This window comes from Dunckerocampus dactyliophorus, chromosome 6 (assembly GCF_027744805.1).
Source record: "Dunckerocampus dactyliophorus isolate RoL2022-P2 chromosome 6, RoL_Ddac_1.1, whole genome shotgun sequence".
Classification (NCBI taxonomy): domain Eukaryota; kingdom Metazoa; phylum Chordata; class Actinopteri; order Syngnathiformes; family Syngnathidae; genus Dunckerocampus; species Dunckerocampus dactyliophorus.
Window position 1 is genome coordinate 13,566,108 of NC_072824.1, and position 24,429 is coordinate 13,590,536.

Here is a 24,429-nt window from a genome sequence, read left to right on the forward strand (position 1 = left end):
TTCACTTGGGTTCAAGGATAATCTATTTTTATAGAGCCATCTTTTTATTATAGTCATTTCCTCTGTGATTGTTGTCGTTAGCTCTTGTGTGCTTTCCCCAGAACAAAAAGCAGTAGTATAATCTGCAAATAATACTAGCTTTAGGTCTTTTGTCACTTTACATATATCGTTAATATATAAGTTGAACAGGGTTGGTCCCAGTATTGACCCATGGGGTACTCCGCACCTTATATTTAAACATTAGACATATTGCAGAGGTTTTTTGTGCTATAGATGTTCCACTGCATTTTATGCTGGCATAACAAAGGATGTTTCTGTGTGTGTGTGTGTGTGTGTGTGTGTGTGTGTGTATTATGCATGAACCTCTAGGTGCGATGATTAGAAAAAGTTGCTGCTCTTATCTCACAAAGGTTAATGGAATACTTCCAAACAAATCAACTAAACCAGAAAGTGTGACTGAAACAATTAACACTTCACATTAACTCTAAGTCGGCTTAAAAATTCTGGCATGTACTCCGACAGCATTATAATATTGAAAGACAATAAATAAGCTTTATCTGTGTTTTATCAGTGTTGCTGCAGTAAACAGCAGAAAGAGGTGGACCTCACATTTGTGGGCTTGTTAGTTGTGTTATATGCTTTTGTAATAAGCCTCCAAAAGAATTTTCGAATTGGTAGGGGGTTAAGTTGTTGTAAAATCTCTCTGAGAGAGAGTAAACTGGGAAAGGGCACAGCTCAATTATTATTATTGTTTTTTAAATGTTTAAAAAATATGCCATTTCCATAATATTAATCAGATTAATTCTAATGGCTTCAATTTGGACCATCTTTACAACCCCCCTCTAAGTTCACTGAAAAGTAACCATCTAATAGATCTAATAGATCGTCAGGGGGTGGACTGACCTCTAACCTTCAAGTCAGTTCGGTTTCGGGTGGTTGATTAACAATGCAGAGGTGGTGACCTGGCAACGTGTACTTACATCCTCTTTCCAAGGACAATGGACGAGGCTCTCAGGGTGCATTTCTAGATGCCTCTATTATACTGTGAGCAAGTCGCTTGCTATGCAGCGACCATATTCATCATGACCTAAAGCTTCACTTTTACATTGTTATCTAGCACTGCCTTAATATTAATACTCTTGGGCAAAGAATTCACCACAGTTGGGCAGGTTGTTACTGGAATTCTCTTCCATTCCTCCATGATGACATCACCGGGGAGATGATGAATGTTAGAAACCTTGCACTCATCCGGTTGAGGACGTCCCACAGGTGCTCAGTGGGGTTGAGGTTTGGAGGAGACATACTTGGACAGGTTCACAAGGCAGTTCTCATTTTGGAGGTGTGTTTGGGCTTCATATCAAGTTAGAAAACGGCCATGCAGCCCAGTTTCCCAAGGAAGGGGATCATGCTCTACTCCACAATGTTACAATACATGTTGGAATTCAGGTTTCCCCTCAATGAACCACAGTTCTCCAGTGCCAGAAGTACTCATGCAGCCCCAGACTGTGACACTACTACCACCATGCTTGACTGTAACTGTCAAGTTCTTTTGGACTTAAGTCAGCCTGCACTTGAAAAGACTGAGAAAATCGTATCATCTTCTCGTAACTCCTCTTGTCTGCCATTAAACGAATCAAGTTAACTTCCTTTGTAAGGATCTTTTAGCAGCAGTCCACTGCTTTTTAAGTTCCGTTCGTTCTGGTAATTGATCTTCCATTTTAATGGTTCCTGGTTTTTGTGAGCAGTTTGATTCGGAACCTTTAAGGAATTTGTTTTCAATCGAACAACTGCTCCGTGGTTATCGACAGTCAAGTTCTTTTGGACTTAAGCCAGCCTGCACTTGAAAAGGCTGATAAGACGGTAGAGGATGCTTTATCAACTCAACTCCAGTAGACTTTCTAGAGTTTTATTTCCAACTTTACAAGAGCTTGTCAGGTCAGTTTGATAACCTTTGAATCAAAGAGGAATAGAATTAAATTACGACTCAGACTAAACACAGCTGCATCTTGAAACAACAATAGTTGTTACATACCAGTGGTCTCTCTGGACTTTTCTCTTTACAAGCATTTGAGTAGTAGTGTCTTTTCATCGTCCACTAAATTGACCAATTATTTACTCTGTACAACCACCTAGATGCAATAGGTATGTCACACAAGTATCAAACAAGTCAATTTTGCATCATATTTGTATCAGATATTTGAAAGACATGCATTTTTAGCATCATAATCAGCATAGGAATTGCCATACTCTTTGATGAATACAAGTACAGTCATGTACAAAGGCAAATTTGAAACAATAATTATGCAAAAGTGACAATTATCTTGGTACCCACCTTTAACTTTTATAGCTTATGTTTTTAAGATGTTCTCTTCTCTTCAGTTATGAAGTGTTTCGACAAACAGAATTGAAGAGTGCAGCTCAATATTCAGACTCTAATAAGGCTTTCTGTCATCAATATCCTCCGGCACTTTTCCACTCTGGCCACGCTGCAACATATTATCGGTGCAAGCTGCAGGAAAAAAAGATGCGTCTGACTCCTCCTGCGTGCACCAAATGCTTTTTGGCGTCCACAACTTGTGTCTGATCCCGGCCGGCGTCCAGGAGATTAAAAGCATTGTGCGTGTGGTCACATACGAGGCAAACGCTGATGAAGAGCCATATCCATCTGCTCTGATACACTGACCACTGATGACTTGTCTGCTTGCCAGTCTTTCATTTGGGGAGGATCAATTCCCTCTCTTCTGCAATGTCTCTAACAGCCTACTTTGTGCTGAGGACCAGGTGGCCCGCTGCCTGATGGAAAGAATGCACTGCGGCATTGCAGAGATAGACGGCACCGTACGGCTAAAAATTGGCAATCAGCAAACAGAGGAAAAGTCAGCAAAAGTTACGGCGAAGTAGAAATTAAAACTAAAAGTGAGGGGAAACAGAATGATGTTGACAGATCAATCTGTAAAGTCAGTTCCTCACTCGAGAGCAACTCGGTCACGTAATACGTCAAAGTACTTTTGTCCAGCATAACCCAGTGAGGTTTCGACTTCTTGTTTTTGTTCCATTGCTGTTGGCTTGACAGGAATCAAACAGCTTTTTGTAAACAAAGAGCTTTGATTTGAATCTTCTTTTCAGTACTTTTTTGCATGCAGTAAAAAAAACTATATTATTGCAGGAATTGTTGTAAAACTAGCCTTTAAACACAAATGTAAACACCTTAATTACATCGTGTTTTACTTTTTTAAAGTCAGATTAACCTACCTAGATTATGTGATTGGAAACTAGTTCTCTCTTTTGCGTGTACGTGCTACTGGAGCGGAGCCGGCCTTCTGCGCACGCACCAGTCTCCACAGCAGGATGTAACCCAGAATTAATTGTGGCCAAGTGGGCCATAATTGTTAAATGTTGGGTGTATGCACATTGTTAGTAGATGTTCAAGATAATATGTGTCAATGTTCAGTGGTTGCTGCTTGTAGTTGTTCAAGCTGATAGGTGTCCATTAGCTATGATCTAAATTGCTTCATGAATGTGGAGAAAAACAGACAACTGTGTCTACCGTCAGTGGCTATTCAAGACATACGTACAGTACATACGACATACGAATGGAGAAAGCACAACGGTCGTACTTTGTGATGTAAAAAAGTAGCCATCTCACAATGGCGACCAGTATTTTTTCTGTGCAAACATCTAGCCACAGGTCTACGTGTTCATCATAAATTGAATAGAGGGCAACAGTTGTGTCTGGCAAGTAATCGTTTTGCATAATCACTTCAGCGGATAGCACAATATAGCTCGTAGAATTCCTTCTCATTTGCAACCGAGACACGGAGACACGGTTGCCAGGTCTCGCAAGGGAAACAAGTGACAAGCTCTCTGAAAACAAGCCCAAAACAACAGGGAAGTCGGGATTTTGCAAGCGACTTTACAAACACAAGACCAAAACAACAAGAAACTTGGGAATTTGCAAGCATCTTTAAAAAAAAAAAAAAAAAACAAGCCCAAAGTCGCTTCTAATAGGAGAATCTGGCAACGCTGGCCGAGACGTTTTATTTGTATGTGACGGAACAGGTCAACCGGGAAAGCCAATCTTTTACACATGCTGAAAGGAGCATAAACACCATCAAGCATTGTGGGAGGCACACAGTGTATGGCAAATAATCGCAGTGGAGAGTGCATAAAAATAGGGAGGTCATGCCGAGGTGTGAAAAATAGACAAACCAAATTATTTCAGTAATATGACAAATTTAGTGCATGGAAACATACTGACTGACTGGTTTCTGTATTTGAGTTACGTCTGATTGTGCTGTTGGTAAGGGTGTCACGAGACGAGACAATACGCAAGATTAGGTCTATGAGAACAAGACGAGATTTTAACATTACTTTCAATAATACAATGAAAGAATAATACAAAAGTATGACAATATTTTGAAATCTACTCATTTAATTTCTACTACGTTACCTTGCATTTCTCCTCACGAGGCTACACTCTTCTGCACTCTATGTGTACGCTAACAGGCCCTGTCTCCACCCACCGAGAAAAAAGGACTGTACGACTGACAAAAGGGCTCACTCTATTGATGTTGTTGTATGGAAGAAACGTGCCAAGGGGCTGAAACCAATGCACAGAGTGAACTCTCTTCCTGCCTGTTTGGAGGCGACAGACAGGGGAAACAGACACATGGGTACACATGGCAATATATTGAGGCCGGCAAAATTATCAAGTTCATTTTCATTTATTGTGTGATTAATTAATTATTATTGTCTCAGTCCTAGCGCCCACGAGACATTTATGATCTGAATAACTCTTGTCACGTTTTAATCTCACAAGATCTTGTGGCACAATATCTTGTGACGCCCCTAGCTGTTGTACAAAGAAGCTGCAGCAAGATAAAACGTAGGCTGCCACATTAGCTCCCCGCTGTAGCCACCAGTTACTGGTTAGCTTCCATACGAATGACCCCATGTGACCAAAAGTTAGAGTGTTTTATGTATTATGATTTAACATTTAAATTACATAAGTGATTGATATTATGTTATACAGTACTTTTGTGAGCGTTATTGTTAAAAAAAAAACAAAAAAACTTTGACTCCACCTTCTCATTCGTGTTTAAAGTTAAGAGTGTCTTGTTTTTAAAGGCTTCATATTACACTGGCTAATTTTATTGTATGTTCCGGACTATAAGTCACATTTTTTTCGGTCCTTAACTTATATATCAAATATATATATTAATTTATTCCTAATTTACTCTGGCATGTTCTCCCTATGCGTGCATGGGTTTTCTCCGGGTACTCCGGTTTCCTCCCAGAGTGTTGAGGTGACTGTAGGGGTGCTATTTCATGTCTACATGGCTCTAATAATGGTAAAAAAAATATATTTAGGAAGTCATAAACAGGTATTCTATGCTCTAACTACGAAAATATTCAATTTATTAGTATTGAATCCTACTTTGCAAAAATTCTCTTATTGGAGTGTGGAACCTATGAGGGACGACTGTAAATGCATCTGATAATCCGGTGTGACTTTTATATCCTTTTCCCTCTTCATGACGCATTTTTTCACTAATTTGACTTATATTCTGTAAAACACCGTAGTTATGAATGTTAAAATGTTACCTAAGACATTGCCTCTAAAGTTAATTAAGCTTTTATGACGGCGACAGCAATATTTTTGGTTATCAAGATGCATCAATTCGTATCGTTCTATGCTTTATAATCACTATTGTCAACATCTCCCAAAATGCTCTATTATATAGCTTCTATTGCTGAGATGTGGATGAACGACATCTGGCATCTGTCAATGACCACATCTGTTCTATTGTGTGCATGTGTGTGTATGTATTCATGAGTACAATTATAATTGTTAAATTGTGTCACGCCTCCTCCAAATACTCTATCCTGGTGCATCTGGGTGAGAGCGTCATAATTCCCATCAGTGTTCAGTCTTTTCACATCTGCACAACAATGGAGGCACGTACGCAAAAAAGACGTGTCGCCTATTTTTACACCACTAAATTCACCGGGACTGGCAAGGGAAATACACATTTGAAAATACAAGCGCCTGCTTCTAAATTCTAATGGATTTCTAACAAAAAGCACAGCTCCCTTCAAATTAAAATGCGGCCGTTTTATTCACATTCTGAATCCCCTGTCCAATCCCAGCTCTAGGCAATAACACACACAAGACTGCACTGTGCCCTCTGTATGGACATGGCTATACTTATAGTACTTTCTTTTGATTCCAGTTTATTTATGTTGAGTCTGAGTAAAGGCAGCAAAAGTCAATTTTACAGAAATTACAGCATGTACTAGACAGCAAATTGGTTTCATGCTTGTGGGAAAACATCGAAGAGTGGCAGAACCAAAGGACACGTGCCAGCAAATGATAAGAATACGTTGCTCTTACCTCTGAGTCTCTGTACTGTATTGTCCTCTTCCCACTTGATTGACAGCACAAAGTCGGAACTGATAGGTTCTGGCAGGGGTGAGGCCGCCCACTGACATGTTGGTCACTGTGGGGTCCACCTCGGATAGGTAGACCTTCCATGGAGAGTCTAGAAATGAGAGAAACGAATAGAGATGATTGGTTAAGGACTGAAAGGAAATCTGCTTTGAATCATAAAGAAGCAACATCTTGAGCGATGAGACAGTAATGAAGGAGCACAGATGCTGATGTATACTGCCATCTGATCATTGTATTCTCCACCTAAAGATGTAACGGACAGATGTGCTATTTTCATCTCAATGGCCACGTGTGTATTTGTGTGAATGACAGGCGTAATGTGGGAGTGTATGCAAACAAAGCATGGCAAGCAAAAGTAATAAAGTCATTGGGTGATGTATAAATACAGCATATTACTAGAAGCAATCCCAGGCATCTATTGTGCCATACAAGTGTGGGCACACACACACACCCACACACACACACACATACACACACAGTAAAACAAATTAACCTTTGGCTATCCCTCCATTTTTTATCTTCTGTAATGATTGTAATTTTTTCATTATTTTTGTACAAAAAAAACAAAACAGTTGATGACTGATGAGTTGCTTGCCTTCCATTGAGAAGTTGGAACTTATTGACTCTAATGGAAAACGACTTTAAACCTTTGCTAATACACGCTTTCCATAGCCCGCTTTAATGACTTTTTAAGAATGTTCACGTTTTCAGTCCTTTTGAACATCTTGCAGTTTCGGTAACAATCACAACTATTATTTGATCTTATCCATATCTTTAGCAATAAAACTAACTATATAAACAAACAATGATTTTTTGCAATAAAAGTTACAAAAGCTGTGGCATTTGCAAGTTTATGCACAATACATTTTTCATGTTTTATTTTTTTGTTGGGGAAAAAAACCTCCAAATGATTCTTTTTAATACCATATTTTTTCAAGTAGTGGCCAAAGGTGTTAATTTACAGAACTGCAGAGAGTACATGACATTTATTAGGGAGAGTTTTTCATTTGTACATACAGTATTTTAAAAATAATAATATATCTATATATATATATATATATATATATATATATATAGATATATATATATATATAGATATATACTGTATATATATATATATATATATATATATATATATATATATATATATATATATATAGATATATATATATATATATATATATATATATATATATATATATATATATATTGTTTTGTAAATGGGCCGCACGGTGGTCTAGTGGATAGCATATTGGCCACACAGTCACAGTCAGGAGATCGGGGAAACCTGGGTTCGAATCGCCGTTGGGCATTTCTGTGTGGAGTTCTAATGTTCTCCCCATGCGTGGGTTTTCTCCAGGTACTCCGGTTTCCTCCCACATCCCACAGGTTAGGTTAATTGGCGACTCTAAATTGTCCATAGGTATGAATGTGAGTGTGAATGGTTGTTTGTCTACATGTGCCCTGCGATGGGCTGGTGACCAGTCCAGGGTGTACCCCGCCTTTCGCCCGAAGTCAGCTGGGATAGGCTCCAGCATGCCCCGTGACCCTAAAGAGGAGAAGCGGTATAGAAAATGGATGGATGGATGTAACAATACTAATATAATAAAATAATAATTATGATCATACATACAGTATATATACATTTTTGTCAAAATCAATCATCATTGACTAAAATAATATATATGTTAGACTATATGTGTAGTTTGATACAAAATAGAAGGACTGAACCTAGGTAGGCTAGATATAGGCAGGCTGGCCAGACGTAATTTGACTGTGCGTAGCACTTCGGAAGATAAAAAATGTCCAAATATACAACATAACACTGCAGAGAGACCGCAGTTAGGCAAGATGCCACCACATAACATAAGGTCATCTTTAACACAATTTGCTGCAGTCGTGAGGCAGCAAGTAAGAATCCACACCTGACTGTTTATGTGCCTCCGTACTGCTGTTGTGGTTAGCAACATAGTTCAAATGAGCACATCAGGAAACTCTTTAATGTCTTAGTGTGAACGATAAGGGCGTTGGGTCTTGTGTCAAGAACACTCTGTGTTTCTGAGTTTAACTTTTAAAATTGGGGGCAAAGTGCGTGGCTGTTCATGTAAAGGAAGGAGAAAGGAAGGCAGTGTAGTCATCTTGTCACTGTCTATCGCAATGCCTCTCTCCCTCTGTTTCCCATCCGAACGGGACACAGCCTGCTGTTCAAACATCTGTGCTGACAGAGGGGTGAGGGACAAGTTGACAGAGGTAGAGAGGATGAGCGGGGATTAGAATGTATTTATAGGGAACCTGGATGTACATTTACGCAGCAACACAATTCTCCATACGTCTTGCCTTATAAATGAGCTAGTGTTGACAGCAAGTGAACAGCTGCTTGCTGCTCAGGAACTATAAATTAGGGCCCAGGAACAAACACACACACACACAAAGCATACATACTGTTCTCTGAGAGCTCCAACAGATAGTAGAGAAGCGGCGAGTTCCCGTCAAAAGGACGCAGCCAGGAGAGGAGGACGGAGCGGGAGTCTGAGTCATTGAGACGTGCCGCCAGGGATCGAGGAGAGTGTGGCAGCTCGCTGTGCAGCAGAGAACACAAAATTATAAAATTTAAATATCGGTTCTGGCAACTTTTACTTGTGAAACTTAACGTTTCGCAAATGATGCAATTAATAAATGCACGCTGCAATTAAAACTAAAGGAGGTCTAAAATGTGCACACACAATTTGTGCAGCATGACGCATTCTCTATTCATAAGTTGATATACTGTACTGTATGACCACACAGTGATTGATGCAACTGTAGTTTATAACAATGGTGCTGTATTAAAATATCGACCTTTCGGTTATTGTTTTTGCTTATGAGTGTTGCTACGTTTTTAATATTGAAGTGTCTCTGTGATGGAGGAAGATGATGACAGACAGATGAAGGCCATGTCATGTTAAAGGTGGCAGTGAAGTGGCGCTCCAAGAAGATTTGAAGACGGCGGAAGAACAAGGGGAAATGAGAATGATGTTTTCTTTTTCTGAACTGACATGATCACATTAATTAATGGATGAGCAGCAGAGAATGTTGAAGCACTTACCTTCTCACAGGCCACACACACACACACACACACACACACACACACACACACACACACACACGCGCACACACTGCCACCGATGAACACATGGATGGGTCTTGTGAGAATTGAACCAATAACCTGCTGCTAATTAGTCTGTCTCCTCAGCCGCCAGCGTCTGTTAGCCTCTATGACCCAATGATACTGAGCAAACGAGAATGTCACTCACACACATATACACACACAAGGCAGGCAATCTTTAATTCAACCTCCACAATTTCATAAGGCATAAACATTGGCATAAACATTGAGCCACCCTGTTTGACATGTAAGCTCTCATCTCACTAAAATTCCAAAAGTTATTGACTTTGCTGTGTGTGTGTGTGTGTGTGTTTGTTGTTGTGTGTGTGTTTCCTCTCCTCTCTGCTGCCCTGCAATTGTATTAATATATCATAAGTAACTCTTATAAATAGATGATACAAGCGCTTATTAATATATAAAGACCCCCTACCTGCTAGTGTTCTCTCACAGCGCCTTTAATGAGGCAGTGCAGGGCACACTTGAAATATGTATGTGACACAATTTAATATTGGTGTCAGACATGCCCAGTCGTTAGAGACTCACATAATGACACACTTGCACAAAAGCAATTATTTATCATTTTTGGAATTATTATTCGAATAGAATAAGCGTTTACTGTCATTGCACCATTTGCTAAAACAAAATTAAAATAGACTACAAATTAAACAGGATAACACCTATTTTTGCATATTTGACTAGGAGATCACTGATCACAGTATCTCTCACTCACATTTCAGCAATTATTTGATTATATCTTCTCAAGACACACAATTATAGAAATGAGACTTGGAATAAATTTGGAGTAGTCAGTGTACCGCTATGAAAAGCTGTATCGATTTAATCTCTGAAAATAACATGCTTCGCTTCAAAATGTCACAGTACGTGTTAGAATTTCCTGGCAGCACTCATGTAGACGATGACCCTACCACCACCTTGCTTAACTGTAGGCAAGACACAGTTATCTAGGTGCTCCCTTAACAATAATGATAATGACAACATGTTGAGTAATTTTTAGTGGACAGGAAATCTATATCGCTATAAAAGCACACTAATGCACACTGACTATTCTATTCTATCGACGTTTTATTTTTATTCCTCTAAATTGGGGTTTTCAAACTTTTTGAGCTCCAGGCCCAAATTGGAAATGTGGTTTCTAGCGGAGACCCAAACGTTAAAAAATGTATAATGTATGCTGTAACATAAATGTATACTTAAACATTAATAATAAAGACCAGAGCAAACATGAATTGAAAAGCCTTTGGCCAAACAATGTATGTCTGCTAAACAAACAATAAGAGAACAGCATTTAATTTTTACAATCTTCGACCAGCCACTTATTTTGGCTCTCTACCCTAAGGTGGCGAAACCCTCCACTCAATAAAAAATACATCATTGTTTGGAATCAGTAGAAAAATAGAACAGGAAAATAGAAAGTCTGGTCTCCTATTGATCATTTCCTGTTTCAAACCTAATGTCCTTTCGGTTGTTTTAAGCGTAGAATAATAAACTCACAATAATTTAGAGATTTCCATTGGAGTGCAATGATATAAAACCACATTCATTGGGTAAAAAATCTATTTGGTTTTGGATGGAAATGAAGAGACAACTGCCACTCTGCATTACATGGCTCCAGTCACTATTACATACATAAGATGCTATTTCGAGTTAAACGTATAATTTGGTGAGCCTGCATGACTTTCTTTTACTTACATGACCTCAAGGCGTGCAGTGTGGGAATCATTGCCCGCTTTGGAGGTTACAATGCAGGTGTAATCCCCGATGTCCCCTGACCACGTCTGGCCAATAGTCAGGGAGCCCTGGCTTACAGAGACACGCCCCCCGCTGGTGGGAAGGACAGGCACACCGCTACGATCCCACTTGAAGCTAGAACGGAGGAGGCGGAACACAGGCACACATTTATTATGACTGACACAAGCTCCATAGTCATTGTACAAGTAATTAGATGAGCATGCACACGCAATCTGACAACTAGGTACCTGACATTGACTCTGGGGTCATGTGTTGCATTGCAGGCCAAGACAGCGGTAGTTCCTTTGATTACACGCAGGTCAGAAGGGGGTACAGAGATGACTGTGCGGCCTGGAAAATAACAAAATGACACCTTGGCGTAAAAGTAAAAGACAGAGCGTAAGAAACGGAACACAACAGTTTTATGTATGTCCTAAATGGCTTATTTTCTCTGATTATATCTACTATATTGTGTAATATGAGTTTAAAGGTGACTGTATATGTGCTATTTCATGTCTAGAACGCTCTAATAATGTTAAAAAACATATTCAGACGATTGTAAAAAGGTTTTCTATGCCATAACTACAAAAATACTTCACTTCTCACGGTCAAGTCTGGAACCAGTTAACCACAATAAACGAGGTATGGTTTTATATGAATGTACATATGAAACATATAAAACAATCTAATTGAAGTACAAATGACTGTCACTGTGTGCTTGAGAGGTATAAAACACAAGTTAGAGTGTAGTAATATTGCACAAAATACATAAAGCCTAAAGAGCAATATCTTACAATATTAAGATAAATATGCAGTGTGTATCAAATGCATTAATGTAACCGTTTATAAGGCAACATGCCATATTTGGTAACATACAGGCAATCAGGGAAAAATATGCTGGAATAATAATACATAATACCAAAAAATAATCATATCAATCATATAAAGTTCATATAAAGTTCCTCTCAGGTTTTTTCTTAACATACTCATTACTGTACTACTGAACAACATCATAATGAGAAGTGCTTCTAATATTCTGGACATATTCACTATATTTGTTATAATTATAAATTGCTAAAGCCCATTTTCCAACAGCCAATTAATAAACATAGTTTCTACAGGTCTTGTATTGCATCTCATTAGAAATTGCTGGTGTACCAAATATTGTAAGATCTAAGATCTCAGCAGCCTGGTGGGAAGTGTAGCACATGGAACAAATGTAGTAGGCTTAAATAAGATTAGTTAAACATGACACAGTGTTATTCAACATGTGTACATGCAAATGTATGCTGGTGAAAAATCAATTACTGTTACCAGATGAGCCTGGAACTACTGGAGCAAAGCGGTACATGAGCGTGCTTTATCTCCTACAAACAGGCGCTGATAGGGGTGTCCCCCATGCTTATCATTGTCTTTAAAAGTGCTGACTACCTGAAATTACATTCCATTTTTACATGGCTTTGTTCTGAGAGAATAAGAACCCTGGTGACAAATAGATTTGGGTGAGGGTGTCTATTACGTCATAAGCTCATTCACTGCAGTGCAGGCTGGCGTGACCTGCACGATTTAGATGAATGAGAGAGCAAAGAAGCACTGACGGCAACCATACTGCAGGCTGCGGCCTAATCGAATGCAGCAGTATTTAATCTGAGGCTGGCACGATAAATGTAAAAATGACCCGTTCAATACGTTTACCAGCCACTCAGTCATCCACCTGCCTGGGCAATCACATGATTTATTCTCCATCGCATCTGCCCATTACATCGATAAGCAATCACGCGGCTGTTTGCTATGCTGAACTAATGCCACCCGACAGCGATGGCTTAATTAGTGTTCCACATTGGTTCAGCAAATGCATATTGAAGGATTTAATGGACATTTAATTTCATCCTATGCCAAGGATGTTATCCACATCCCGGTTTGTTATTAGCTGGATTATGCTAAAACTATTCTACCTATTTCCACAAAACTTTGTCAAATCCTTTGACATGGACTAAGGAAGAACCAATTACATTTTGGGGTGGATTTTAGTTTTCACTTGTGCCGACACTACCAGACAAAATTGACATTTCCCATAATTCCTGAATGAATAAAGCAAAACTAGGGCTCATGCTCGAGGTGTGTTCCGGTATGTGAAGGTGTACAATTTTGTGGCAATCTAAATTTGGATTTTTGGCCTTGAGCTCTGAGCTCTATCGACTGAGTGCCATTCTAGTTTAGTACATTTTTACCTCTGCCACGGAGGTTATGTTTTCATCAAAGTTTGTTCCACTGTTTCATAAAATGGCAAAATCCAGGCATATGCAGTAAGGGGTATCAGTGAAGGTGTTCAATTTCATACAGATATGCTTGTGGAGGTTTGTGCTGCACTAAGTGCTAATTAGAGTTGCAGAGATTTCTGGAAACTTAGCATGGAAACTAGAGATGGTCGAGTATTGACCAGGTCGTCCAAAACGCGTGACTTCCGGTTCCTGTCTGAGCTGTTCACTCACTAACTTATAGCCAAGCAATCGAAGAACCCGGTAATCGCAAACCTAGACTCACTCGACTCACTCGCTGACACCAATGAGGGTGCTGACGAGTGAATCGGGAATCTGGCGCGGGCTCACGGGTTTAGTGAGTTGAGGAGGTGGACTTGATGCGCATGTGCAGGTTTCTTGGGTCATGTGAGCGATGCATTAAGCGCTGAATGATATGACGACGTCACTGCCATACTGGATGTGACAAAACAGAACGGCGAAGATGCCAAGTTAATGTTCTACATGGAATTGTACCAACGGGTTTACAGTCCAAACAAGATCTCACGGGATTACCTTTCACAGTTATAGCTGAAAAATGCTTTAGATTGGATTTGACCATTATAACATCATTTTACAAACATAGTTTGTTGGCTTTGTTGCATAATGCTGTGGCACAATATTGTGGATGAACCCCATCTCCAATAACTTTGTAGAAAGGCGCTTTATTAAGTTTGGTCCATTTTCTTGCAGCGTTTAAGGGGGAGATCTGTACATCTAAACGTAACGCTGCAGTGGGCCAACGAGGTGTTTGCTTAGTGCGTATATATGCCAATGGGAGTCTCCATGTAAGGTTTTTTTTTTGCGCATATCCACTGTGACACCTGACTCGAGTGAAGTGAGTACTTGATTTAGTGAGTGACGCATAAAACTCACGTCAGTAAAAGGAATCGAGTTTCCCATCACTAATGGGAACTACTGCCATTAGAACTATTCATAGGCATTTTATGGGAATTAACTAAATTTAAATTTTGACATTTACCAGTCAGAAGCAAATATACATGCAAACTAATTGCATTTAACATGCATTTCACACATTTTTTTTTAAACATAGATGTATTAGTGAATATAACTCAAATGTCCTACAAAATAGGATAAATAATATGTCTAGAATAATGTAATATACTGTATATTCATAAATGATGTTAAAAATGAAGGCCATTAACAACATTTTTATCCGACACAATTAAATTCAGACATCTTAGCCACTGCTATTTTTTGTGTGGAAAATAGAAGTGTTGTCGCTCTGCGGCTGCCTGTCTCCTGTGTCATTGCAGTGCACTGCTGCCCAGCTGAGGTGGACCCTCTGGTGCACACCTGCTGCTAATCACTCACCTGGCCTTCTTAAAGCATGGCTGCAGAGCACACTCATTGTCAGATTGTCCCTCATTCTTTCCACGTCCTCCGCTCAGCTCGGCTTTGTGTTTTTTGACCTCGCCTTATGCCCTTGCTTGCTGGTTTTTATCTGTGACATTCTGTGGGTACCTGTTCCCGTGTGGTGTTTCCAGTGGCGTCCTGTGTTTTGCTACGGTTAACTACGGTTTTCCTGCTTGGTTCTTCCAGCAGCGCTTTTGTTTCATTGCCTTGTACCTTTTTTCCCTGCTAGCCTTTTTGTAGTAGTGGTTTTGTGTTTTATAGTTTTGTGATTCTGCCTGTCTACCTATTTTGTACTCTTGAACTGTTCTATTTTTGTATTTGTATTTTTCCCTCATTTTTGGAGGAAGCCTTTTGTAATAAATATTTTTTGTACAACGGAAACTGTGTCTCTGCATTTTGGGATCCACACCGGCTCATGCCGAGCCTGACGCTTACTACCTGCTTTTGTTTTGTTTGACGTTCGGCGTGTCCGTGAATGCACCTTGAATCGGAAAATGAGGATGCGTTGTTCCAAGGACAAACGGAGAGATGTGTTTGCGAGTTGGAGATATATCAGGGGTCACCAACACGGTGCCCGCGGGCACCAGGTACCCTTTGAGGCGTCCGCAAGCCTGCTTTTCATTCAGGTTTTCAGTTAATAATGTGAGAACACCAGAAACATATGCATTCTGAAATACAAAATGTGAGTTGTGGATACCAAGATTTTGTTAATGGTTTGGGAAAACAAGCATATTCATCTTTTGGGGTTAAAACAAGCTATGAAAATAAATGTTACAAAAATGAGTAGCTCTCAGCCATTTTTATTTTGTAAAAGTAGCATTCAAAAAAAAAATGCTGGTGATCTCTGCAGTATATGGTGTTGGAACTGAGCCCTGCTGTTGATGTGTTAAGGTAGGAATGAAGTTAAAAAGGAGGGTCAGACTCTGTGCACATCTGTGGGGACGCTACTTGCCTCCGCCTGCCATCATAACACAGAGGTGTGGCTTGCCATGATGCACATGCGTTAATCACAGTAAGGATTTTAATGCAAAAAATTAAATACATTTGTTACCGCCGTTAACTTGTTATTTTTGACAGCCCTAATAAACATATATGGTTTTAAATACATACATATCATGTCTGTGATGGATACATGAACACTACATGAAGGGGGTGCGGCCTGAATAGCCCCTCAAACAATGCAAGGTAGCAATTAGACGGAATTTGCTGAATTTGGTCAGATTATGCTACAAAAAGTATTTTTTTATACTACATTTAAGTGTCTTGTTAGATATAATTTCAGTTTGCATGCATTCATTCCTGCAGATTCCCATATACTGCCATAAAAAACAATTCCTGGATTTTTTCAAACCTACTGTCATTCAAGTTCTTGTTAGTGTGTTACTTACTCCAGACGGTGAGTGTCGCTGTGCCGTTGATGGTTCTCTCCAAGTTGGAGGCGATACAGGTGTATTCTCCCGAATCCTGGAAGCTGACGGGCTGAATCTGAAGGCTACCCGACTGCAACAGCGTGAACCTGGGAACCTGGACAGAACCACTAGCCAAAACCTGTGATCCTACAGAGAGGGAGATAGTTAATTAGCCAAGAGGTAAAGTTAATAAATTTGGTTATTAAAAGGCAGTGTTCAGTAATCCCTCCTTTACCGCAGTGAATTGATTCCAGACCCAACCTTGATAAGTGAATTTCCGCAAAGTAGAATTCCTTATTTATAAATCAAATATTTTCATAGTTAGAGCATAGAAAACCTGTTTACAACCGTTTACTGTAAATCCTTTTAAATAAAATTTTTATAACATTATTAGAGCCCTTTTCACATGAAATAACACCCCTATAGTCACCTTCACACTTGTATTACCCGATATAGTAGACATAATCGGAGAATATAAGCCATTTAAGACATAAATAAGACTTGTGTGCGTTGCAATTAATGTGTGGAGGACAGGAATTGATGTCAGGGGGTTCAGTTGAGTTTGATCTTGGAGTGGATTATGGCTGCAACAGTAACCCATGTTATTATTATGATTATTATGTTATTATTAAATATGCAAGGCCTGTTGTTGAGGCTGAATGTATCTTCTGAATGCCTTATATTTGTATTTTTCTTCATTTAGTCATTTTTATGCTTGAAAATACAATTTGCTTCAATATGCATGCATTTTTGACTAATAATAGACCATACTCAACCACAAAACAGCATGATCTATCAATGAATATATTTTTGAAAAACCGTGATAGAGTGAAGGCGCAAAATTCAGGGGTGACTGTATATGTTTTGTGTATGTTACCTTTCTTCCAGATGATGGCTGGTTTGGGAGCGCCACTGGTCTGGCATGTTAACAAGGCTGCGTTGCCTTCGGTGACTGTTTTGTCAGATGGACGTATCATGAACGTGGGAGCCACATCTGAAACACATACCTTGTTAGCAAAGAACACATACGAAAAGTTGGCAAGTGGAGGAAAAAGTATGCCGGAACTGGTGTCTAATGTCAAAATAGAGATGTGTTGAATAGAAAAGATGACTGTTGAGATAGGCATGCCACAGTGAGTGCTTCGTGCGTCAATGTAGCAAGGGAGTGGTTTTGATGCACTGTGGGGGTTGATTCTCAAACACTTGCTCAACAGAATGCAAGTCTACAGAGACTGACGCTGACACAAAAACACACATAGGAGCATAAGAAACCATCAAGTGGAAGGAAGGAATAGACGACACTGCTATATAAAACAAAATGATATTCTGTCTAAAACTTGGATTGAAGGGATTGTTTTGTAGCGTTTTGTAGCTGTGACACAAATTTGCAAGACAAATCCATGCACTGGGATGATTGGGAACGCTTGAAGAATCAAAGCGAGGGCTTGTTAACAATGTGTGTGCTGGCAATGAGGTACTAAAAACAATGGCAGCACCTCCTGGCTGACCCACGAATGAATGGAAGTGGGAGAGAGGACAGTACTGGTCTGCAATGTTTTGTATTGTCCCACACACTCACTGGAGACGAGGAGTTGCGTGTGTGCTTGTGTTTCTCCGGCGGTGTTGCGAGCGAAGCACTGGAATATTCCACCGTCTCCCGGCTGTACTCTCCGCACCGTCAGTCCCGCTGCACTGGTGACCTTGTAGCGAGGATTGGCTAGCTTGGCCAGAGGCACAGCATCCTTGTACCATTCGATCCTGGGCTGGGGTACACCTATACGTGTATATGTGCACACAATAGAAATAGAACCAAGTTGAGTCGAACCAAGTTGCACTGTGCTACAAACAGAGTTCCTATGGATTGAAATGTCACAATTCCAGACTTTTTCCAGGCTTGGTAAATAGATGTGTATCAAAGCACAAAGTGTCCACACTGCCACAAGTTGCTATCATTTCACACATATTTGGCACAACAATGTCCAAACTGAAGAAGTAGATAACATTTTTGGCCTGCGTCGAGATCTCAAGTGTTACTATGAACATGTTCCAAATAAAACTTCCAAATAAACCATGTTATCTCATGGTGGACAAACAGCCCAATGTATCCTATTGGGATACAATTAAAAACCATTTGACCTTATGTCTGTGCAAACCTCCCACAATCTGTCTTTGCTTCTTTCATTGTGCTCTCCCTATAAATATGTATGGGGAAAAAATGACTCCTAATAATATATTGATTGGATGTTCTGCCTGGTGGGTTTCTGGGTGGCTGGGGCAGCTAAAAACACACTGAATAAAATATATGGGAGCAAAAATATAGCATAGCAGTCCCAGCCTACCTGACATATATGCCAAATATGACAAGCATGGGGCTAATACAATTACTCTCAGACCTCCATGCCTGCGTTTGTGTGTGTGAAGGGGTTCCACTGTAGGAATTCAAATTCCCCCCCCCCCCCCATCCATTGGTGTCAAACTTTCACAGGGAAGCTTAAAGTATTTCTCACCCCCTGCTTGCCACTTGTCACTCTTCTTCCTAGCCTCCATTGGCCACCCCGAGGAGGCTATTTCATTACTATAGCAGATTATTGAAGAGCAACGTCAACTTGCTTGCTGTGCATGTGACACACGCATCAATGTAGCATTTTATTAATTTATTTTTTAGCTGTGTCCACTCCTACACATTTAATCATCTTCACATAATCCAGTTTAAAGCAGATGTCATGAACACTGCTTTGGTGTCACTGTGTTAAGCTGCTCCTACTGCTGAATGACCTTATAATGTTGCTTAGTTATCAAACACACACACACGCACACACACACACACACACAGAGTAACATCACTGAAGTACTTGGAAATAAACAATTTTAACCACAGAAAATTATTGAAAAACATTATTGTTTTTGTAGTAACATGTTTAAATAACATTTTTGATCATTATGATGATACATCATATTATCATCTCAATTTAATAATCTATTCGATATAATTATTTATAATTTTTCTTTTCATATCTTTCAATATTACAGTCTTAATTATTGGTCAATACTGATATCAGCACAAATCATACAGTACATACTTGTATGACTTCTTTTGTAGTGTAACACAACATTACTCACCACCGACGGGCTAGTCATCGAGCACAATAAATTGTAGCCAACGTAGGGAGTTTCTCATGCTATGCAAATGTTTTGGACGGTGTGTATTGTTTGAGGTAGCCAAAGGTTTCTTTGTTCGCCTCTGAGGTCTTGAGAAAATCCTCATACTATTTTTTTGTTTTTGGTGATACTGCTTCAAATGTGCAACAAACTCAGTTGGATTAAACTTGCCGGTTTTGTGTCACCACGGGAAATGTGTGCATGACAAGTTTTGCACACCGCTGCAACATCTTTTACAGACTTTAAGACAAAATATTGCCACATGGACAACATTATTCTTACTCCTTGCTACTTTGTTAGCACATTAGCACACTCTGTTGTGATCACGTGGGCTGTGCATGCTGGATGCGGAAACTGCTGGATAGAAGTGCTGCAGCAGAGATGGGAACAGACTGCTTGTATCGGGGTCCTTACATTGGGGATTTTAATTGCAGGCCAATATTATCGAATAGTTGTTTTTTGCTGATAACTGATACTAAAAATAACGGACTCTACAGTAATCAGTAGAAAATAAAAATGGTTTGGGGTGACTTTGTTTGATAGCATTTCACTAATTTACTTGTTAGGTTAGATCATGACTTTTTGGGAAAGTCTATTGGAAAAAGAGTGATGCAGACATGCAGCATTACCTGTAGCCAGGCAGGGAATATCCACATTCCTGTCGAGCTCTGCAAATATCTTACTCGGGGGCTGGGCGGACAGAGAGGGGGGCTCTGGAAAGAAAACAGATTTGGTTTGAATGGAAAATTCAATATGATCTTGAAATCAAAACAACATGTCAACCGAGAAAGTCTGATAATGAACCATGGGCGTTTCCTGCAGCGAGCGAGATGTTTGAATTACAAAAAATAATTTAACAACTCCAAAGAAAAAAATCTTAAAAGACATTTGCACTCAAGCACATAAAAAAAAAAAAAATGGAGCAGTGGTTTATCGGGCCAGGATGCTGAGTTTGGCTGCCAGTAATGGCTCCATCTAACATTGTCTTTTGGTGCAACACGCTAAACAATACAAAGTAGCAAGGTGTACAAAGGAAAAAAAAACAACAAATAAACACTAGTAAGAAAAATAAGGTCATACTTTGACAAGAAAAAAAGGTGTGATAAAGTACTTTTTCAGGATTGTAATGTAAGAAAAATGTTTTACGAGAGTAGTCATATTGTTATGCTCATAAACATACAGGTATATGGTTGTATAACTCTACTAGGGCTGCAGATAATGATTATTTTCTTATTTGATTAATCTGAAGCTTTTTGTGTCGATTAAGTGAGTAATCAGTTAGACCATACACCAGGGGTCTCAAACTCATTACCCGCGGGCCACATGCGGCCTGCCAACCGCGACTTGACATCAAAGAGTAGTGTACTTGCAGCCCTCGAGGCAAGTTCATTGTTAAACACCAACACTAAACTACGGGTAAATTACGGTCACGGGTAAGCTGGAGCCTATCCTATCTGAATGCAGCGAAATACAAACGATTGTTTTTTTTGTGTGTGTCACCCTATCACTGCCCCGACATTGTCAGGCATGCGTACAAGCACGTGGGGGCCACACAAACTACTGAGAATCATTTTGAGTTGCTACAATGACATTTTAGCAAAATGGACCAGTGTGCTGCATCATTTTTTCACTTTCATTTTTGGGGTGTCTTTGATTTCCCCCCTCTATAGGGTGATCATTTTCATTTCTATCAAATTATGTGGCATCATTTTGTTACTAATACATCACCCACTTATTATCAGGAAAGATATTCAAGATCATTTTTCCCCAGTTTAGATCTGATGTGTTTTCCAAGTGTTCCTCTAATTTTTTTGAGCAGTGTATAGTATCATAACGCTGGACACACATGTTTAAGTTTATTAGCAACAACAAACAGTGTTTCTTAAAAAAAAAAATATATATATATATATATATATATATATATATATATATATATATATATATATATATATATATATGTACTGGTAGGATGACTTTTTCCTCATCCTTTTTCATGGTAATATTAAAAACAAAGATTTTTTTTTTCCCTCACATTCTTTTTCCTTTTCAGTGCGACCCTAATATTACAGTGAAATTTTAAAACTTGTTTCAAACTGAGCTCAAAAGCACTAAGAAAGAGTACGTTTGTGAAGGAGCTACATTCCCATGTTGGTGCTACATTTATTCTATTTGACTATGTTGACTTTTAAGCTGTGCTTTGTGCTTTTAGTTTTAAAGCACCGAAGGCACATCCGCATATCTTTAGTGAGAACAGTAGGAGTTCAGCTTGATTTTGACAACAGAAGGCGTGTGCCGTGAAGAAGCACAAGAGATAAATAACCGCCTGGTGGTGTGACACTGATAACACAGATGTATTAATCCCCTTCACTCAGGTGAGCGCAAGGACCGAGACAAACACATACACACTAAATGAAAAACACATTTTGGGTTGTTTTGGTGGTTTCGCTTTCCAGAAGCTTTCTGTTGGTTTCCCGCTCGTGTGGCGGCAAAAGAAGCAAGAGAAAAACAGAGCTATTGTTGTTTGCACCGGGAACACAACACAGAAGCTCCAAGTGTCATACATATTCCGATTAGTGGGCAGAGAAGAAATGCACTTGAATAATGAAGACCTTTGAGGCGCACATGCAGACACATACTCTATTCTGTTTAGGAATTCATCTCATTGTATCCAGGTCTATTGGGTCCATCGTGGAGCAAGTAGCAATGTTTTCACAAGGGGCTTCTATATCAATTCCTGCAGACTCTGTCCGGGCAGTTTGTCTCTCTGAGCTACCACCTTATCGTGGAGTTTGTGTGTCCCGTTGATCGTAGGAGCTAAATTGTCAGGGGCTTTTACTCCCCTGGGATGGTCACCCAAGACAAACAGCTCCTTGGTGAAGGACTAGATAAAGGGTAGCTAAAATAGACCCCTATTACAAGCAACACATATAGACCAATGTTCTCCTTGCCCGGACGCGGGTCACTAGGGCCCCCATCTGGAGCCAGGCCTGCAAGTAGGGCACGATGGTGCAGGGCTACGTGCCCATGCACAAAAACAGTTTTGAAATGTTCCAAATTTCTGGCACGCATAACTAGTGTGAACTAGTCAACACAACGGAACCTGTTCGGAAACAATGTGGGCGGTGTGTATCAAAGCGTGTCACATTCTCATGAAATGGGTTAACTTTTCCACCACCTGTTGGAACAAGTGTTTGGGAATTCTTAAGTAATTTCTGTAATCTCTGTGTTGTGAAGTTCTGTTAATAACTGATCATAATTCCCAATATGGCGTCTTCTAGTCAGAGGAGCCAGATGAGGTGGCTCGGGCACCTGGTCAGGATGCCTCCTGCATGCCTTCCTGGGGAGGTGTTAAGGGCAGGTTCGACCAGTAGGAGGCCTCGGAGAAGACCCAGGACACGTTGGAGAGACTATCTTTCTCAACTGGCCTGAGAACACCTTGGGATCTGGCAGGAAGAGCTAGACGAAGTAGCCAAGAAGAGGGAAGTCTGGGTTTCTCTGCTTAGGCTGCTGTCCCTGCGAACCGACCTTGGATAAGTGGAAGAAGATGGATGGAGGCAGGGAAGACAAATTGGGAAGAAGAGGCAGGCAGAGGGTGCAACTTTTGGTACTAGATGGTGTGGCCAGGTACAATTTTTGGCATTTTGGGGGAGCCATTTTTAAATCCTGATGCCATACAGCAGCGGAACTAACAGTAGCAGTGGACAGACTGAGAAGTTGGACGATGCAAAGGGACGCAGAAAAGTTGCTATTATCTTGTGGAATTAGAGGTATTAATTAGGGCATTTACGGTAACTAAGGACTGACGTGATCCGTTTCAACTTTGGCCTGCTTCCACATGCCTAATACAGGCGTGTGTGTGTGGCTGGCAGCATTTGCGAGGTTCATGGAATACACCGAGTATGCGGTATCAACACTCAGGCAGGTCTTTTCTGACTTCTGAGAATTCTATCGTCCCTGGTAGTTATCTCCCTTTGCGTTAAGGCACTCCCACGCACCGACAATCATAGTAGATCAAAAAGATGGTGACAACCCGGAAGAAGAGCCGTGCTTCATCAATCACGCGCTCCCTGCCAGGCTGTACGTTGTTTTCTATTTACACACAAATAACCAGAACAGTGGCGGTTTGTGATGAGAGCTCCAATGTGAGTGCCTCTGGGGTTTTTTTTCCCCTTCCCGCATTGATTTTTGCCTCAAGGGAACAAAATCATGTGTGTCTGTAGGGCCATTTTGTGATTGCGTTTAAAGTGTGGAATTCACACGCATACACACATAGACCATTGTATGTGTGCACGCATGTGTTGGTGACTACACTTTATTGATGGACAAGAGATTTAGCTGGACGACAGTTAATACCTGCAGCGTGCACATTCATGCTTTCAGGGGACTTGCAACTATTTGATTTCTTATACTCTTTTAGATCCCGGGGGAAATTCACTTTCTAGTCTGGTCTCTAGGTGGCCCTACAATGTTGAATAGGTCACCATCAATAACAGAATTGAAGAAGAATGGAATTTACCCTGGAAAGTTACCTATATTTAGTCACTATTATGGTTACATTTATGTTATTGAAATACAACTTCGTTCATGAAAAAAAGGACATTTTTCTTTAAAAAAAAGTTTAGATTTTTCTGAATAATGCAACTTTTTCTTGTAATTATTTATGTTCGTTATGTGTTTTACACAGTACTCTTTTGTAGCCTGAGTATTTTGATTTTGTACATATTAATTATTTATTACTGACTGAACGACTGTCCGTTTGGACATCTCTGTGTGGAGTTTGCGTGTTCTACCCGTGCATATGTGTGTTTTCTCTGGGTACTCTGGTTTCCTCCCACATTCCAA

General features: G+C 39.9%; 1 protein-coding gene across 3 annotated transcripts in view; it reads right to left on the minus strand.

Annotated features, from left to right (window-relative positions):
- sdk1b (sidekick cell adhesion molecule 1b) overlaps positions 1 to 24,429 on the minus strand; it is a 369,858-nt gene that overhangs the window by 92,926 nt on the left and 252,503 nt on the right. For all 3 annotated transcript variants that reach the window (XM_054779326.1, XM_054779325.1, XM_054779324.1), the window contains 8 exons: positions 20,217 to 20,300; positions 18,008 to 18,202; positions 17,306 to 17,422; positions 16,408 to 16,575; positions 11,594 to 11,696; positions 11,307 to 11,480; positions 8,894 to 9,030; positions 6,395 to 6,542 (listed from right to left, as the gene is read on the minus strand). In XM_054779326.1, the coding sequence (XP_054635301.1) occupies positions 6,395 to 6,542; positions 8,894 to 9,030; positions 11,307 to 11,480; positions 11,594 to 11,696; positions 16,408 to 16,575; positions 17,306 to 17,422; positions 18,008 to 18,202; positions 20,217 to 20,300 (1,126 nt within the window). The remainder of the gene's footprint in view (positions 1 to 6,394; positions 6,543 to 8,893; positions 9,031 to 11,306; positions 11,481 to 11,593; positions 11,697 to 16,407; positions 16,576 to 17,305; positions 17,423 to 18,007; positions 18,203 to 20,216; positions 20,301 to 24,429) is intronic.